Genomic DNA, 20,093 nt, shown 5'->3' on the forward strand with positions numbered 1-20,093 from the left:
TACGTTTAAGAATGGTTCTACGTTTAAGAATGGTTCTATCTTGATCACAATCCCTAGGTAATATCCCCTAATTTGTGTAATCTTTTCCTAATTTATATGATATTATTGCTTTCCATGAATAGGAGATATTGGGGTTTGACAAAAAAAATATAATTGAACAGAGAATGTTTTGTGTTGTGAAGAAAAGCCCTAAATCTGAAAATGATGGAATGGTTGAGACGATGTTGTTTTAAATAAACGTCGTGTATGTACCACGTACGACAATACGGACATCCATGTCACCATATAATTGTCAGAAATTTTAGTTATAAGACAATTGCAAAAGTGGTATATAAGTTACAGTATGATTTAGCTAACTTTGTAAGTCGTGGGATAAACTAGAAGTCAACTAAAAGATGTGATTTACAATTTTCCCTATTTTCCCTAGTATTTTCAAGTGCATCTTATATAGACCACCAAAACGCTTCGAATAGAATATAGGTTTTATAAATAATTTAATTTTGACTTTTTAGTGCATAGCAACTATTTGAAATGTAAAGTTGTCAAAAAAAAATCATGAACTTTGTTAAGGATGTATTCCACATGACGACTGATTATGGCAAATTGAAAATGATGCAAGTGCATCGCACGGAAGATTACATGACGAAAATAAAGTTGGCATAGCAAATCCCGACATCTAAACAACTTTATTTTATACTAATAAAAGCAAAATATAATTGAGATGAGATGCCAATATCGACTTCTTCTTCCCATCTCCCCATATCTTCGGCTCTTCCGAAGACATCTCTTTGCTAAGAGATTTGTCTCCAGTCGTGGTCTGGTCTTCCGGGTTCAAAATGGTAGAAATGAGTTAAGAGGTTTTAGGTCAGGATACTTGGAAGAAGAATGATGAATCATCGGCTGCAGGAACTAGAGAATGAGATTTTGAGGGTGGAAAATTGGATTTTAATTGTAAATACTAAAGAAGCGAAATGACGTCGTCGTTTGATGAAATGATCGACGAGTCCACCTTAACATCCCGACGAACATCAAATCAAATTTGGAAACTCATTGAATTTGTGGTAAATTGGCACCCATTACAACATTCATGATCAATTGTTTTGGCCAACTCTCAAGTACTTATTTTGAATAATTATACTCCTACTATCATATTAATCGTCAACAATCCTTTAATTTTGAAGAACATGACATGTATAGCTTTTTTAAATCGATTTTACATTCATACTTGTAAAATTAGTAATTACTAACAAAACACTATACATAGGTAGCTAAAAATGCCTTTTAAGTATTAATTTTAGTAAATATATATTCCTATCGTATTTTAATTATTTCATCAACAAAAACTACGTATATATAGTATCATCATTTTCTGCATACGATCACAAGTACATTTGCTGGAGAAACATAAGTTGAATCCAATGTCAACATACAAAAATAAGCATTTTAATCTTATACCCAACCTCCAAACCAGCCAGAGGGGAAAAAAAGGAAAGAAAGAAGAATGTCAAGTTAGATAAACCTAAAAATATTTTTAACAAAAGAAAATCAAAAAAAGAGAGAACATGAATATATTCTAAGAAAACCAGAATCACTTCTTGATCTGCAATCCTACTGCCTAGCTCTTCATATATGCAATATATCGCCTTCTCAGATTTCAGTCGAAGGATCGATATATATGCATTTCAAAATGGAGATAAAAAACAAGCTGCCTAATTTTGCTATTTTTCATCCCAATTCTGTCTGTTCAACCCCAATGTGAACTCTAGGCTCGGGCTCTTGTAACTTTCGTTCCCCGACATCTCGTAGCTCTTTGGACACGAAGTTTCACTCTCCTGAAAATCATAGATATTGGTACAAGAGAGCTAGTAATCCTTTTTACAAGCATTATTTTTTAGGACCAATAGTAATATGGTTGAAAACCCTTAAATTTTGAAGAAACTTTTTATGCAGAGATGAAACAATTTACCTCTATCAAAGGACAAACATTTGCATCAGATGGAAAGGAGGATGATCGTACCATGCCATGTGATTCACCAACACTATTGTTTTGTGCCCAACATTCCCTATTATTGATAACATTTAGATAACTGCATCTTTATAATAGTCAAAAAAAAAAGATAAATGTATTAATTATTCACTATTTAAGAAACTGCAAAAGTTCCAATAATTAAAATACAATGCTTCCACCCCAACTATTGTAAGACCTATAATTAAAAGATTTATGTTCTATGCGAGAGTAAATGTTACATACGTATAAGAAAGTACATTATATAATTTGCATGCATAGCATAAGAAACAAAAGATACACCATAAATTAAGATCCAATAAATAATTAATTTAGTTTATTTGCTGAATTTAATCTAATACTAATATTTGTAGTCAACTTAGCTCCACATACCTATGTCAAATCATTTATTTTTATTTTCATCGTTATGGTCAATACTCAGAATGTGTCAGCCATTAACTTGTTAATTTTGACTGATAGTTGAATATGAAAGTGGAAAGTTTTGGACGGGTTGGTAAATTTGTTCCCCAAAATCAGACTTTGGAGATGTGAAAATTCAAACTGCTATATAGGGGAAACTCTATATCACTAAAATAGTTAATAAACAATTCAAAAACAACCATTTATCTGCAAGGAAACCTACAAAACTAAGCCATCTAGAAAAAAATCAGAATCACTAGACAATATTCTAATTTCCAATTCATCCAGTGCATGGTTTGAAAAATGTAAATATATTTGAAAACTAAAAAAAAATTATAAGTCAAAGCACTGCTCCTGATTTGGTTGTATATGTACAGATTTATTACCTCGTGAAGAGAATAAGAACAAAGAATTAAAATAAAACTTTATGAACAGAATGAAAGAAATAATTCAAACTAGAAAAAGAAAAAGCAGTACAGCAGATAGCTGTGGAATTGCTTTCTTTTATCTTAATTCTGGCTTTTGATATTGGTGTTTTCTGACCTTTTCTTTCAGTATCCCATCACCCAATCCATGAGTATTAAATTTAAATCTCCCCAGAAATAAAGATTATACATAAACACATTACTAAAGAAAAGAATCACCACAAAAGCAAAAGCTGCCAAATTGAATTAAGAAAAAAAAAACCATTTTCACAAAATTGCTCACACTTCGCCTTTGCTAAGTAAGTTACCATGCAAAATTAATCACACACACCCGTGCGGGTGTGTGGGGGGGGGGGGGGGGGCGCATACCTGGAAGAGTTGCTCCACAATGTAGTAGCCGTGGTGGAAGGATAATCACCATCTCGAGGCGAAGATTCATCGGAGGCGGGCCGTCGTTGGTCCAAGAAAAGGCGAAGCCCGGCCACGTCGCTGCCGCCGCCGATGGTGGAGAGATCGTCCTCGCCGGAGCAATCTAGGTGGCATTAATTTAATTAATTAAGAGATGGATAATGAGAAAACAGAAGTAAAATTGGGGCTTAAAAAGGAGAGCAATCCGAATTATAATGTACCTGAGGAAGCTGCAGGTCTGTCAGTGGTTTTAACAGTTCGATACATCTGCATAGAAGCAATTTATGAGAATTGGAAATTTAATCAAATCAGCAGCATTAATAAAAGTTGAAGCATGAAAAAAGTAGTGAGTGAGTGAGTGAGTGCTATTGTTTCTCTCTCTACTATATTATTGACAAATTATGACTTTGTCACTATCCTTCTTCTTGTTTCGAACCCCAAGGCTTCTTTCCTTCCCCATTCATTCATTCAGCCTGCATTCCTCGGCTACTGTGCCGGAGCAACAGACGGACTCTCTTCGTGTAATTATTTTTCTATTCTTTTCCCCATAGCTGTCTAACTAATTACTATTACCACTATATTTAATAGCTCTACCTGCAAATGGCTCTTCACATGAGCTAGAGTGAGATCCTTCACATCCATTAGCTCAAGCACCGACTTCGGCGTCGCCCCTACATCCAATCACAACCAATTAATCCAAAACCTAAAATCGAAATTTCAAAGAAAAATTAAGAGATTTAAATAAATTTATGCTTTACTTTCATGGCCACCAAGGAGCTCGACTGCATGAACGAACCGCGCGTGGAGGGTACTAGTCCAGCGCATCCGCGGAGCCCTCATGCTCCTCTTAGCCGGCAGCCGTGGGAGGAACCTCGATCTCACAATCGAAGAAGCTTCGTGGTGGTGTAGCTGAGGATGGTAAGACGCAGAAGTTCCATTATAAATCCCACTATACCTCCCTCCCCCTCCCCCGCCCCCAATCCTGTACCCAGGAAGCGAGGGCGCGGCGCTGGGGTGCCCGAGGACCTGCATCTGGTGATGATGATCCAAACTCCCTACAAAAGAAGGAGGCATTTGATAGAAGCACATCTTTGGATCCTTTCCTTCGAGGGGAAGGAACGGGAAGGGGCGGTTCGGGTAGACCGGGATGCCCTTGATTGGCCTGAGGCCGTCGATCTGATTCAGGTAAGGGTTTTGTGGCTGTTGATCTTGTTGATGCTGCTGCTGCCCCAACGAGAGCTCCGAGCCCTTGGATCTCGATGAGTTGGGCGGGCTGATTTGGAGCGATAGATCCGGAGATGAGGCCTCCATGAATAATCCTTCCAAAGGCATATTTTGTTTAAAATTTGATGACCTAGGTTTTCTATACAAGAAGACTCTCTATCTCATTTATCGAAAAAAAATTTAAGATTTGTATGAAAATAGTGAAGAGACAATTGTAGGAGAGAGTTCAAAAATGAGAAAAGAAGAGGAAAAGGAGTGGTGAAAGGAGGAGAATAAGAGGGGAATTCCAGAAATGAATGGAAAGGAGGAAGGAGGGGATGGATTTTGTGTCTGTGTAATTCCTCGAGAGTATATCTTGGAAAATGACACTAGAAGAGAGAGAGAGAGAGTCTGTGTAATTCACTAGTCAAAACACGCAAGGGTGGCAATGAATGAGAGATATGATGGAGTAAGAAAAATAATTAAAATAAAAAAAAATGTTTGAAATTGAAAATTTCTTTTCCCCGTAGACGACGGGTTAAAAAACTCTTGAAACAGAAAGTTACCACTCTTCCATGAGTCACTTTCTCTCTTACCCAATACAGACATAGACATACGGACACAAAAAATACACACACGAACACACATTATTGTTTCTTTTCTGTGTTAAAACTCAACTTGGATGCTTATCAAAGAAATCCTATTTTCGTGTTACCCATGGGCCCTATATCACATCAATTTTACTTACTCTCTTTTAGCCTAAATTACACTCTTTTCTCATCAAATAAAACACTATCCTAATTTATTACTCCCTAGCTACTTTTCAACATCTTCACAAATACTACAATACTGCTACTTCTTCCAGTTTTTTTAACTATTTATTCCTTTCACTTCATTGTTTTGTGATGCCATCACATGTCTTTGCTCTTATTTGTGCTTTCTCCTTTGCAACAAAAATGTCAAGTAGGAATAGATATTGCTATAGCTTTAGGTGTTGCAAATTTAGTCACACATGCATTTATAAACTTTTATACCAAATAAAATATGTTGTAGTACTACTAGTTTTCAAACTCAAAAATGTTAATAGAGTTCTGTACTAAAATCAAATGGTAACAGTAGAAGTTGTCCAACTTAGAGCATCTGCAATGGCGGCGAGCGGGCAGGCTAGCCGATTTCCAGCGCTCGCCGAACCATTGCAAGCGGCAAGTGCTAAATCGGCGTGCCCACGCCGATTCTCGGGCACTGGACGATGCGCTCGCCGATCGGCTGGCCCCATTGTAGGCTCCCGATCGGCGAGCAATCGGCCAACCGATTTTAAATTTTTTTATTTAATATTTTTTTTGTGGGACAAACTCATTCTTGGTTGTTTCTCTTTTATAGAGACATCCTTGAAGGTTTTAAGTTCCACTTTCGATGTGGGACAAACTCATTCTTGGTTGTTTCGCTTTTATAGAGACATCCTTGAATGTTTTATGTTCCACTTTCAATGTGGGACAAACTCATTCTTGATTGTTTCTCTTTTATAGAGACATCCTTGAATATTTTATGTTCCACTTTCGATGTGGGACAAACTCATTCTTAGTTGTGTTTTTCTAATTAATGTACTTTTTTTAAATTTTAATATTATTATTGAGTTTTCCCGTATCTGTGTCGTAAATTTAATTCCGTATTTTGTGTGATTGTCAATTATTATTTATTTTATATAATTAGGAGTGATATTGCTAGACTATTGTTGGGTTATTTGCTTGTCCTGATGATGTGGCAGGAGGAGTTTGTGGCTAGGCTATGGCTGGGCGAAAGCCATTGTGGATGCCCTTATATAGTGGTTCAGTGTGTTGGATATCAGCCCTCCATTGAACTGACTCAAATTTAAAATCTTATTTTTTTAGTTTCAGTCTAAATATATATATTGCTAGATCAATCATTTTTTCAGTTTCAGTTCGAAATACTACTAATCAGTTAAACATGATCACAATAGGCAACCCATTTTAATACTACGGTAGAAATCCATAAGTTCTGTTTTAATATAACTGAAGAAAGAATGGTCCATAACTTATGTATATAGCTATTGAGCTAAGAGGATGTATAGCATGTCAAATTAACTATTGAGGTGAGACATTACCAACTCAGATACGAAATAGCTAGGATATTAAATAACTGCGTGATGACCAGCTTAAATTATTAGTTATTAATAACCCTGGATATGAATGAATAAAATATTGGAAGGTCATAATTAAGCTGCAGCATGTATATAGTTATTACAGTGTATAATTATTAGTATAATTTGTTATACAGAGAGAGGAGAGAGAGAGAGAGAGAGCGCATTGGCATTGACTTGTGTGAACGAGGGGGAGACCCACAAATTAAAGGTTTGTTTGTTTGGTAGTGATGGTGTGGAATTAGCAACCACAATAAACCCACATTACCTTCTAATTCTCGAATTCTTACATACTCCCAAATATTCCCTTCTAATCTTTCAACAACTTTGTCTGCCATCTTAGGTTTTATTATGTCTTCACTCCATGATCAATACATATCAAATTGCTGTTTTAATTATGCCATGAATTTTGCAAAACCCTAGGTTGAATCTATAATATTTAATTAATACTACTAATATTTGTATTTTTAATATATATATATATATATATATATATATATATATATTTATATATTGCATGCACTATTAATGGTGTAGGGGTCTTTGTATTGAATAGTGAATGCTTTGCACCTAGCTAGTCTATCAATGATTATTGAATGATGAGGTTATGGATGTGCTTTATGTACATTGGGAACAGCGTCATCTTCATTTATCTCACTCATTTATATTCATATCTTTGTTTTGGATATTAGCCATCGTGTTTTTCTATTATATTTTCTTCAAACACTGCCTTTTATGAATTCTGTCTTTTAGCTCTACGGAGATTTGAGCTCCATCTTTCCCCAATTAATTTTTCAAAGTGTTTATTTTTAATTTTAATTTTTTATGGGCAAGGAGTAGTATTTAATTGTTTCAAATGATCGGGTACGAATTTTAAGAAATGTAACGAAAATTGAGTTGAAAAAATAAGTGGAGAGCGGATCCTATTTTTATATATTAATTTTATAATAAATTGTGATTTGGAATGAGTTAGTGGAATATGAGATCCACTACCTAAAATGGTAAAAAAGTGAAATATGTTAAATTTTGTGTGACGGATGGAAATGAAAAAATGTGACAAAATTTAAGGGACATAGGAAATAATAATTAATTAAAGATTGTAGCAGACTTAATTGATTACTAGACATTGTAACTTTAAACATGAGTAATAAATTAAATTAATTTAAAAGGATGTCCACATTACACTTGTAATTTTGATTTGGACGGACAATTAATATTTGGAATGTGTAAGAAGGTATATGTCGGTACGAATGCCGAGTTTGAAAAACCATAAGCGTAGAAGTGTGATAGCTCCTAGTAACTGAGAGGCTTCAGTGTTCCAAAAATCAAATAATGTATCACAAGAACAATTTGCACCAACTACATCAATTTATGTACCTAAAAATGTAGAGCCACGTCGTAGTGGAAGGTATCTAGAGTAATTGACAGGTCCATTGATCTAGTAGTCTTCTAACTCAGTCTCTGACTAGAATGAGCATGATCCCTAGAACTACGAGAATGCAATGATCGATTTAGATAATCATTAGGAATAGACGATGAAATCCAAACTACAACCGATGATAGACAATGATGTTTGTGATTTTGAGATCTAACCTGAAGGTTGAGAGGTCGTTGGGAGCAAGTAGATCTTCAAGCGTAAACATGGACATATCGGGATTGTAAAAGTCTTCAAGACAAGATTATTGGCAAATAATTATATCCTAGACATTCTCTTAGGTCGGTTTAGATCTAAATAGAAAGTTCAATGATTCTTACCTTGAGCGAATTATGAGATTATCTTCACTTTTGGCGTATTATTAACTATATTTTCAACAAAGTCCAATGTTAAATGTTTTTAATTAGTCCTAATTTTTTTTCCTTAAATGGTATCCATAAAGTGAATTATGAATTAGAAATTTAAAAGGAATATATATTCAGATATTACTACTGTTAGTTTCAATGTGAAGAAGCATGTAAGAATTATTTAATAATTTGTGATCACTTGACACGTCAATTTTACGAATCAATATTCACAAGAGTGATGCTAAATGGCCATAATGTGGCCGGCCATAAAGAGTTAATTTAGTCCATGCACATGTATAAAAAAATTAGAATTACCGATATAAACTTATATGTGTGTGAATAGACTTGTGAGTTGATACTTATCTTTGAATTCCATTACGTAAAACACATTAATATCACAAATTACTATATACGTTGAGCAACAATCAAGAAATGACAGTAGTAATAAGTTGAGCAAAAACTACGAAAGAGCAACACTAACATGTTGAGCAACATATAATGAAGATGATATAAAAGTAAAATCAAGTAGTATTAAACCAAAAATTTTAAAAAAAATCATTTTTTTTGTTATTTAATTAATTTATGGCTGACCATAATGTGGCCGCATAGCATTATTCTATTCACAATAGGGAGTAGTTATTAAGGAATGGCACGTGAGTGTGTCTCTTAGTCTGTTAATCAAGTGGCCCAAAAAAGAAATGCTAAGAAGATTCGTCTTGTGCTTGGGTATATATTATGTCTTCAACTCAAATTGAGTTCACAATGACTTTTCCTCTAACAATTTCAGGTTGATGGATTATGATATTAGGATCATACCAAACCAAATAGACACATGTCACACATCGATATATATTAATTAGTTAAGTTTCATTATTGTTTGATAAAAACAAACGGTATAAGATACTATCTTTGAACGATGATGCATATGCAAATCTATTGAATAATATGTTTCATCTGTGTTTTGAATGTTAGGTTTTCATTTTTTTCATTTCGGTTTTAAGCTAAATATTTTAAAATTAATTAGAAATTCGATAAATATGGACCTCGTTTTTTGTATTGTTAACATATCCAAACAGACACATCATATATAATGGTTAAATTTCATTATTGCTTGATAAAAACAAACAGTATAAAATATTCTAATCAAGTGGATAATTTTTTTCTCTGTGTTTAGGATGCTAGGTTTTTATTTTTCTTTTCGGTTTTAAACTAAATATAAAGTATAATATTTTAACCAATAAGAAAAACGATAAATATGGACCTCGAATATTTCAGTACTCTTTATTTATCAAAAGTCTCTCATCCGTTAATCAAAAGAACAAAAGCACCACTCCTAAGTCCTAATTTCAATCATAAAAATAATTACTTTTAACACACTATTTTTATTTGCCGCTTATTATGATGAAGAGCTCACACAAGTTCTTGCAAAAAGGTTAGATAATGTAAATATGTATGTAGTTATCTTTTTTTGGGACGTTTTATCTAAGGTGATTTATTTTGTTTTTTTTTTTGTAAAAAAAGAAATGCATAACTTTAGTTGGGACAGCCGAAAAAAATACTCCTTTCGCCCTTTAAAAATAGAAACTCTTCCTTTTTGGTCCATCCCCTAAAAATAGAAACTTTCTATTTGAGGAAATTTATTTTTCTCTAATGAGGTGAGACTCATTTTCCACTAATACATTTTTCTTTTTACATCTCTCTTACTTTATTAATTTTGCATTAAAACCGTGTTGTTTCAAAAGTTCTTGTTTTTAGGTGACAGAGGGAGTACGAATCGCTTAAAATGAAACGGATGGAGTATTATATTATTTCCAATTGCTTATTTTATTCGTCAACCTTCGGACTGTTTTCTAGATCCAGTTATATATAAAATTGAAAGTCAATGTTGAATTCTTAATGGAGTGGAACTAGGATGTGTGTTACGTATGCAACATCAAGACATGAGAAAAATATACGCAATTACTTTTTGGTCTTTTGATATTTAAATAAACATGTTCCAACATCATATTAAGATAAAGAATGGGAGTTCCTCAAATTGACTTACAACACATAATAATTTAAAGATTGCACATGAGTAAAGAAAGCTAGGTTCTGTGATAAAGCATATAGGGAACTCATAATTAATTATTTTTCAGGGGATTTTAGCTTGTTTACAAAAAAAAACATATAGACATACAAAATTGATTATAGGTCTATTTAATGGGGTCTAAATAATTATAAATGTGAAAAGAACATATTATTAGCGTCCTTGAACAGTCACTATTATCATGCATGTGCAACATTTTTCATTAGGTCCCTCAAAATGTTTCGTAATTCTCTATCCCAGCTGTTGTCATCAATCACGGTTTCTGATTTATTTAGGGTTATTTTCCAATCTTAATTAATTTTAATATATTGGGATGTATTTTAAAAAAATAGATCTTACATGTTAACATACAAATAATCTAGACCACACAATTTAATATTTCATGACTATAAATGTCATCCATTTTTACCAAAATTAAGAAAATAAGGGTGTATGATCAGTCATTTTGTCACAAATCTGGATATAAATTTCTCTCTTAAGATACCTCAAAATATTAAAGTTCTTATAATTTTTTCAATATAATTTTTTTGTTACCATACCACATATCAAAATAAAAGGCAATTCCAAAATTATTCTAATCAAATCACAATTGTATATGCTCCAATGATTTTTGTAGTACAATCAATGTAAATTTACGATAGTAATTTGTACTTGTGTGTATACTAAAAAAAATCTATATATGTATTAGAAAATCAGTATATATATAAAAGTCTGTATATCTAATCGGGGAAGCAAGAAACGTAAAAACAAAATCTCATAATTACTTAAAATTTTCACATTGCTTGCGAAATGGTTGGGGGGAGTAAAAAGGCATTACCTTTGGCCATGTTGTAATATATGTTGATTATATTTATATTTTTGTGCTTTTAATATATGTTGTTTGAGTTTTAATATGTTGATTAGCTTTTTAACATACCTGATTGAGTTTCTAACTTATACTGATTGAGTTTCTAACTTATATAATTGAGCTTCTAATATATGATGTTATGTGACTATGTTGATTGTTATACTACCGTGCTGATTGAATTATATATATACCTGTGTTGAATCATCCTTTACATGTTGATTTACCGTGATTCGGTATAGATCATTATACAATATACAGTGCATCTTTGTTCTATAAAGTCACCCGAACGGGCGCTAAATGCAAAGCGTCGACTTTACGCAGAGTTTCACCTGCCCGGGTGTCTTTGCTCCTTAAGGCCATCCACATCCATGTCTCAATACCGTCTCTGAACCTTCTCATCCATTCACTATTCATGTGCCACACTGCACTTTTTACCCCATCTCTTAACTAAGAGTCATCACTTGTATCCCTCCATCCCTTAACCATCTCATCCCTTAACTATTCATTCAATTTCATTTTTTATTTTTATTTCCAACAAATTCAATTAATATTTCATTGAAATATTAAATTAATACTAATAATTCATAAAATAATTAAAAACCACGAAAATTACAACATCCGAAAATACAAAAAATACATAATTGAAATCCTAATATTACAATTTATTCAAATCCGCATAATCATGGAAAGTGATGCGGTGATCGTCTAACAGTTGCCAAATTTTGTCCAAATGTGCTCCATTAGATCCTCCTGTAGTTGGGCGTGGGCGATAGAATCACGTGTCCTTGCCTGAACACACAACCGCTCTTGCAAAGGCAGATGCACTCCACTGCGAGGCAGACTACTTGCGGTAGAGCTTCCCGGGGTTTTAGGGTCGAACCAATTTCCCGCCTCAGGTCCTTCGTCGGCGATAATCATGTTGTGCAAGATTATGCACGTATACATGATGTCGACCATATTCTACATAAACCACATACGAGCCGGGGATTTGATAATGTTGAATCGAGCTTGTAGAACCCTGAACGCTCTCTCCACATCCTTGCGAGCAGCCTCTTGCTTCTGCGCAAAAAGAGTCTGTTTTTCGTTTATCGGCCTGTTGAACGTCTTCACGAAGGTTGGCTACTTCGGATAGATGCCGTCGGAAAGATAGTACCCCATTTTATACTGCCGGTTGTTAGCGGTAAAGTTGATGGCCGACACTTTACCATTCAAAACTTTTCTGAAGAGGTCGGATTGGTTGAGCACGTTGACGTCGTTGTTCGATCCGGGGACCCTGAAAAACGCATGCCAAATCCATAGTTGGTAGTCGGCAATGACCTCGAGTATAACGGTGGGGTGGGCGCCTTTTGTGGCCGCTCGTGTATGATCCCCTCCACGCCGCAGGGCAATTCTTCATTGCCAATGCATGAAATCGACGCGGCCGAGCATCTCAGGAAATCCGTGCACTGTTTCGTGAAGTCGGAGCAGAAACTGACAATCTGCGGTGTTTGGCTTCTTGAGAAATTCATCAGTGAAGGCTGCCCAGACCCTTTTGCAGAAGTTCATCAAACACAGTCTCCCAGTGCTCCTCAATATGCAGGTACTCGTCGAACAAATCCTTCGTTTGTCCAGTAGCAAGCTGACGGATTGCTGCAGTACATTTCAGGAGCGTTGTGAGACTGGGACGACCAGTAACGTCGAACTATTCTTGGAAGTACTCTTCCCGTGCCGCCAATGTATTTGTGATATGCATAAATAGCTCCCGCCGCATGCGGAAACGGCGACGGAAGGAGGTATCTCCCCATACTGGGTTCTCACAAAAGTAATCACGTACCAACCTTGCGGCGGCTTCCTCCCGGTCACGATGGATGTATTTTCGGGATCGCTTTTGACACGCCGCGACTTCCTCCTCCTCCCTACGTCGATATGCTTCTAGCGATTTTTCTATCATTCGACACATTTGCTCAAATGGATCCATGAATGGATTAAATTTAGGAGAAGAATTGGAGAGGAAAGAGAGATGATATGATAGTGATGAGAAGAAAAAAAGATGAGAGATAGTGTGTTTGTGTGTAAAATAAAAGAGATATGAGTATTTATAGAATAAAAAAGAAGAATAAAAACAAAAAAAATTACCGTTAAAAATTTTAAATTAATTTTGTTTTTGGAAAATTGATTTTTTTTTAAATATTTATTGTGCCAGCATGACGACGCCCACTCTCGTGCCGGCAAGTAGGCGTCACGCCGCGCGCTAGAGCTCGCCACGTGGCGCTGGCGCGTGGCGAGACATCCCGCCACCCCCTTCCCCCTAGGCTAAGCGACGAGACTGAGCATCTGCATCGGCGTCTCGATGCGGTCTCGTCTCGCTGGGACGAGACTTAGACTGTATCGAGACGCTGATGCGGATGCTCTAAACTCATCCGGGCGCATGAAAAACATGCGCCCTTGCGCGATTTTACGCAGAAAGAAAAATTAAGAAGAAAACAGCCTAGATGGTTACACTCATTCAGCACCTCACACCCACTCTTCACATCCTCAAGAACACTCTTGGTGAAGAAATTGAAGATTGAAGTTTCCACTCCGATTATTCATCCCACAAGAGTATTTATTTGCTTTCTTTATGTTTTGATCAAGTCTTTTGTATTGAATTGGAGTTTCACAATGAACATAAGTAGCTAAACACATATTGCAGGATTCTTGGTGAAGATGCACTAATTTCATAAGTTTATATCCGACTGATTTCTCCTTTAACTTGCTCTTGTGGTTGTTTGTATTATATCTTCTGCATTTTTCATTCAATAGATTAGCTACCTCTTGAATGTGTAAAATTACTCGGGAGATGAAATATTTAACCTAGAAATAAGATCAATTCACACTTTAATCAATACAACTCAGGAGAGTTGAGGTTTCACGGGAAATCTTTGGTTTTAATTGTTTTTTAGAGTTAGATGTTAGATATTTAAAGGAGACTTTGATCCTAACTTCTAATCTAAGAATTTCTCACCTCCGGAGGGGGTTTAATCTAACTAAATGACCGACCTAATAGCTCTTGAGACACTAAAGGGGAACGGGAATTAATTGGATATAAGCTTGAACTTGTGCATTGATCCTTGAATTCTACATTTTCTCCATATTATCACATCTTCTCATTATTTTCTTGTTCTTGTTTGCTTTAATTTAATTTCATTGGTGTTGAAGTAGTTGTTAGAACAAAAACTCTTCTTTGAATCGTCTAGATAGTAGTTAAAATTGGTTTGTGGTAGCTAAGTTGGCATAATTAGTCTATGAGATACGATACTCTTACTTGTCATCACTGCAATAATCACACGTACACTTGTGGGTAGTATTTATAGTAAAATAGAAGTGAGTCACAAAGAATTTGACATTTCATTCAAGGACAAAACATGTTGAATTGAAATATGACTACATTCATAATCTTTTGGAGAAGAAAGCCTTGAAACTAGTGAAGACTCTTGGAAGTGAAATCTAGCAAGTATGTTTACCAACATGGTGACTGATGTATTACACACTCACGCTATCAATCAAGATCACACACACGCTTGAAGAGAATTATAGAGTTTTCTTATAGAGAGAAAATCAAAAGCTTTTATTGAGATGAATCAAGTGACTACGTTGCATCTAACTAAGCAGCTGCTATTAACTATTTATACAAGGCAAGAACAAGAAAGAGTGAATAAGTCTTCACTCAAGAATTGGTTACAACCACTAAGTGTGACTTTAGCTCCAACGGCTAGTAGCCGTTATAAACTGCCTTTTGAATCTGACTTCTTGCTCGAGTGAGATGCATTCCACAATACTTTCTCATGCACTTGCATGCTTCTTTATTCATCAATTCATAACAATCTCCACCTTGATGATAAACGAAGCATCTGATCAACATGTCACCAACTGCAATCCCACAAGCCTGCAACAGTATCTGAACTTCTCCTTGCTTAGGGCCTTAGTTAACATATCAGCGGGGTTGTGAGCCGTGTCAATCTTCAATAGCTTCACTCTCTTACATTCCACTTCGTCCCTTATGAAATGCAATCTGACATCTATGTGTTTACTACGCTCGTGAAACATCTGATGTCTTGCAAGACACAATGCCCCATTGCTGTCACAATGTATGGGAACTCCTTTCTGTTGTATCTCAAACTCATTCACAAGGCCTGGTAGCCATTTGCCTTCCTTCACAGCTGAGGTCAGTGCAATATATTCAGCCTATGTGGTTGATAAAGCCACCACATTCTGCAAACTTGACTTCCAACATATAGCAGCTCCATAAAGAGTGAAAATATAACCTGTTTGTGATCTCCTGGTATCAATGCTTGCGGTATAATCTGAGTCACAATACCCTTGCAAAGCCTCTTCCTCAGCTCCACCTTGATTGGTGAATAGAATACCCAGCTTACTTACACCTCCCAGATACCTTAAAGTCCACTTGAGAGCACTCCAGTGCTGTCTGCCATACGCTGTCATGTGTCTGCTTGTTGCACTTATTGCATGTGCAATATCAGGCCTTGTGCATATCATTAGGTACATCAAACTCCCAACAATATTTGAGTATGGAATTGCCTCCATCTCCTTTCTTTCCTCATCAGTGTCAGCCTTTTGTTCTTTTGACAGCTTGAAGTGAATCCCAATTGGAGTAGCTGTGCTCTTCATGTTGCCTACTCTGAATTTCTTCAAGACTTTATCAATATACTCTGACTGGAACAGCCATAACTTGGTTCTGCCTTTGTCCCTGAGTATATCCATGCCAAGGATTCTCCTAGCAGATCCCAAATCCTTCATTTCAAACGTTGCCATCAACTGGCTCTCTTGATTTCATTCGGATCTGCCCCAGAAATAAACATGTCGTCTACATATAGGAGAAGGTAGATAGGGGCCTTGTTTTTCTGTCTCTTGATGAAAACACAACTATCATACAAGGATCTGTCAAAACCCAACTTTGCCAAATTTTCACCAAACTTCAAATACCATTGGCGGCTGCTTTGTTTAAGACCATATATGCTTTTCTTGAGGAGACACACTTTCTCTTCAGATCCAGGGGCTTCAAAACCCTGTGGTTGTGCCATGTATATTGTTTCCTCAAGATCCCCGTTGAGAAAGGCTGTCTTTACATCTAATTGCTCCAGATCCCAACCTCTTCTTGCAGCTACTGCCATAAGAACCCTGATGGAGTTATGTTTCACAACTGGTGAATACACTTCATTGAAATCTACCCTCTCTTCTTGGTTGAACCCCTTTGCTACAAGCCTAGCTTTAAATCTCACTTTCTCTGTGGCTGCTAATTCTATTTTCTTTTTAAACACCCACTTACATCCAATGATTTTTCTAGACTTTACCTTCTCAACCAAGATCCAAGTCTTGTTGTTTATCAGAGACTCAAGCTCTTCTTTCATTGCTTGAACCCATTCATTCTTCTCAGGTCCACTGATAGCCTCATGAAAAGTGCTAGGCTCAGCATACTCTAGTTGCTCTGCCACATTTAGAGCATAGTACAACATCTCATAGTCCTCAAATCTTGCCGGTGGCTTACGATTGCTTCTTCTTGGCCTGTCCCGGCCTATCTGATACTCTGTTGGGGTGGTATCATGATGTTGCAGATCTTCTGACTCATCATCTAGCTCCCCTGTTACTCCATCGGTTTCAACATTTTCCTGACCCATTTCATCAGATGGTGCACTAAATACATCCATCTTGTCAGATCCATCATTCTTACTATCTTTGTTAAGAGCCTTCTGACTCAAAAGTGGCATTTCTTCTTCAATGAATACAACATCTCTGCTGACAATTATTTTCTGATTTTGAGGTTCAATACACCAGAGCCTATACCCCTTGACTCCCTTTTGATAGCCCAACATGATGCATCTCAAGGCTCTTGCACTTAGTTTGCCCTGTTTCATATGTGCAAAAGCCTTGCACCCAAAAGGCTTGAGCCTGGAGTAGTCAATCTTGGTCCCATACCATCTCACATCTGGTATAGAGCCTTTAATGGCTGAAGAGGGACACTTATTGATCAGATAAGCTGATGTGCTCACAGCCTCGGCCCAAAATTGCTTGCCTATACCAGATGATGACAGTAGGCATCTGACCCTTTCGAGGAGTGTGCGGTTCATTCTTTCTGCCACCCCATTTTGTTGAGGGTTGGCTGGAACAGTCCTATGCCTTGCAATCCCTTTCTCTTTGCAAAAGCCATCAAACTCCTTTGACAAATACTCCAATCCATTGTCAGTTCTGAGTACCCGAGGATATGAACCTTTCTGATTTTTCATTTCTGTACACCAGGCCTTGAATGAGCTGAATGCCTCAGATGTCTCCTTCAATACAAACACCCACACTTTTCTAGAGTAGTCATCAATGATAGACATATAATATCTACCACCCCCTAGGCTCTTTACAGGTGAGGGACCCCATAGATCTGAGTGTACATAGTCTAGAGGTGAGGTAGAAGTATGAGATCCAGTTGGGAATGGCAACTTCTTTGACTTTCCCAACAAACAGTCTTCACACTTGGCCAATTTATTCTGAGTATCTGCTTGAATCATCCCTTTCTTGACCAATTCTTTCAAAGTTCCCTCTGCCGGATGACCAAGCTTCAAATGCCAGGTCCTGAGATCATTAGAGATAACAGCATGAGACTCTTCTTGAATGACAGTAGCTTCAAGATAATACAAGCTACCCCTTCTGTGTCCCACCAACTTGAGCTGCTGCTTCTTGAAAACTTTCATTTCTCCACCTTCAGACTGAAAACTATATCCCTTTTTCTCCAGGGTACCTAGAGATACCAGGTTTCGTTTGACCTCAGGAATATATCTAACTTCAGATAATATCTTCATTGATCCATCATTGAGTCTGAGCTTGATGCTCCCAACTCCCTTTATCCTACAGGCCTTATTGTTACCCAATAAAACTGATCCCTCACATTCTTTGAGATCATAAAACCATTCCACATGTGGACATATATGGAATGAGCAACCAGAATCCAATATCCATGATCCTCTATCAAATCTATCAGTGACATTCATTACCTCAGCAGCTTCTTCACCATCACTGCTGACAAGATTTATGTGTGGCTTATTTTCTGAGGCCATCTTCTTTTTCCAGCCATAACAATCCTTTTTTATGTGGCCGGGCTTTTTGCACCAATGACAGGATCTAGTCTCCTTGACTCCAGAGACATTATTCTTGGATTCTTCAGGCTTCTTGTAGAACTTCTTCTTGTTCCACCTCTTAACATTGAGGGACTCTGGTTGAGGCTCACCTTTCTTGGCACTGATTTTCTGTAATTCCTTAGCCATGAGAGCAGAGTAAACTTCATTATAGGAGATGGCTTTATCTCTCCCATAAAGAATAGCATCTCTCAATTGATCATGTGAATCAGGCAAGGCATTGAGCACCAAAATGGCCTTGTCTTCATCACTGATTTTTACATCTACCGCCTCAAGATCATCAATAGATTTACAGAAATCCTCAAGTTGCTCAACTATAGGTTTATCATCTGTAAAACTATACGAGTAAAGCCTTCTTTTCATATACAATCTATTGGCCAAGGACTTTGCCAAATAAACCTCATCAAGTTTCTTCAGAATACCTGATGCAGTAGTTTCCGCTTGAACTTCTCTCAATACCTTGTCTCCTAAACAAAGAATGACTGCGCTGTGAGCCTTCATCTGCATTTCATCCATCTTGGCTTGTGCTTTATCATCAAGCACCGGGACCTTGCCTTTTACCTCTGATTCAGCCGAAGTCAGAACTGCCGCAAGCCCTTGCTGCACAAGAACGGCTCTCATCTTCATCTTCCATAGCCCGTAGTCATTCTTCCCGGAGAACTTCTCTGCCTCAAGCCTTGCTGCCATCGTTTCCTTTCTTGATCGATCAATAGCACGTTCCCACAGACAGCGCCAATTGATGTATTACACACTCACGCTATCAATCAAGATCACACACACGCTTGAAGAGAATTATAGAGTTTTCTTATAGAGAGAAAATCAAAAGCTTTTATTGAGATGAATCAAGTGACTACGTTGCATCTAACTAAGCAGCTGCTATTAACTATTTATACAAGGAAAGAACAAGAAAGAGTGAATAAGTCTTCACTCAAGAATTGGTTACAACCACTAAGTGTGACTTTAGCTCCAACGGCTAGTAGCCGTTATAAACTGCCTTTTGAATCTGACTTCTTGCTCGAGTGAGATGCATTCCACAATACTTTCTCATGCACTTGCATGCTTCTTTATTCATCAATTCATAACAGTGACATCGAAAAACTCCTCGACTCTTAACATTAACTTGTGCCCCAGCCCCAAAATTCTTGCTTCACCTCTGATAGCATCCATTGTAATTGTAAAGTGGACCATATTCTTGTTAGAAATTCTCAAATGAAATACTATCTATGGCTTTAATTATATTGTTTGTAGATATAGTTTGTACAGACAAATTTGAGTAACCGAATTTTTTTTTGTGATAGTGCGTTATTTTCCAAAACTCGAGACATCATGTTTAAATCTAAATGCATGATCTAAGAGGATTAATTTCATTAGATTAATCATAATGATAAACGTTTTCCTTGATTAATAGTAGTAGTAAGGCCATCCACAACGCTATTCCTATACTGTTCCTAAACCGTTCCTTAAACTACTATTTGCGGGCCCCACTGTACTTTTTTACTCCATTCCTTAACTAAGGAACGGAACCTGCAACCCTCCGTTCCTTAACTGTTCCTTAAATTACTATTCATTCAATTTTATTTTTTATTTTTATTTCCAACTCAA

The 20,093-nt window shown here is 36.5% G+C and overlaps 1 protein-coding gene across 2 annotated transcripts; it reads right to left on the reverse strand.

Moving 5' to 3' along the window:
• Nucleotides 1-1,390: 1,390 nt before the first annotated feature.
• Nucleotides 1,391-4,908, reverse strand: LOC121773996 (transcription repressor KAN1-like). 2 transcript variants are annotated; one of them, XM_042170915.1, is made up of 6 exons: nucleotides 4,017-4,908; nucleotides 3,853-3,929; nucleotides 3,480-3,525; nucleotides 3,220-3,382; nucleotides 1,967-2,093; nucleotides 1,391-1,832 (listed from the first exon to the last, which is right to left on the reverse strand). In XM_042170915.1, exons 1-6 carry the CDS (start codon nucleotides 4,588-4,590, stop codon nucleotides 1,719-1,721), a joined length of 1,101 nt encoding a protein of 366 aa, XP_042026849.1. In that variant the 5' UTR covers nucleotides 4,591-4,908; the 3' UTR covers nucleotides 1,391-1,718. The 2 variants fall into 2 exon arrangements, with proteins under 2 accessions (XP_042026849.1, XP_042026850.1); XM_042170916.1 differs by having other exon boundaries at nucleotides 1,967-2,063; nucleotides 4,017-4,906.
• Nucleotides 4,909-20,093: the final 15,185 nt, after the last annotated feature.

The sequence above is a fragment of the Salvia splendens genome, chromosome 17 (assembly GCF_004379255.2).
Source record: "Salvia splendens isolate huo1 chromosome 17, SspV2, whole genome shotgun sequence".
NCBI classification, from domain to species: Eukaryota; Viridiplantae; Streptophyta; class Magnoliopsida; order Lamiales; family Lamiaceae; genus Salvia; species Salvia splendens.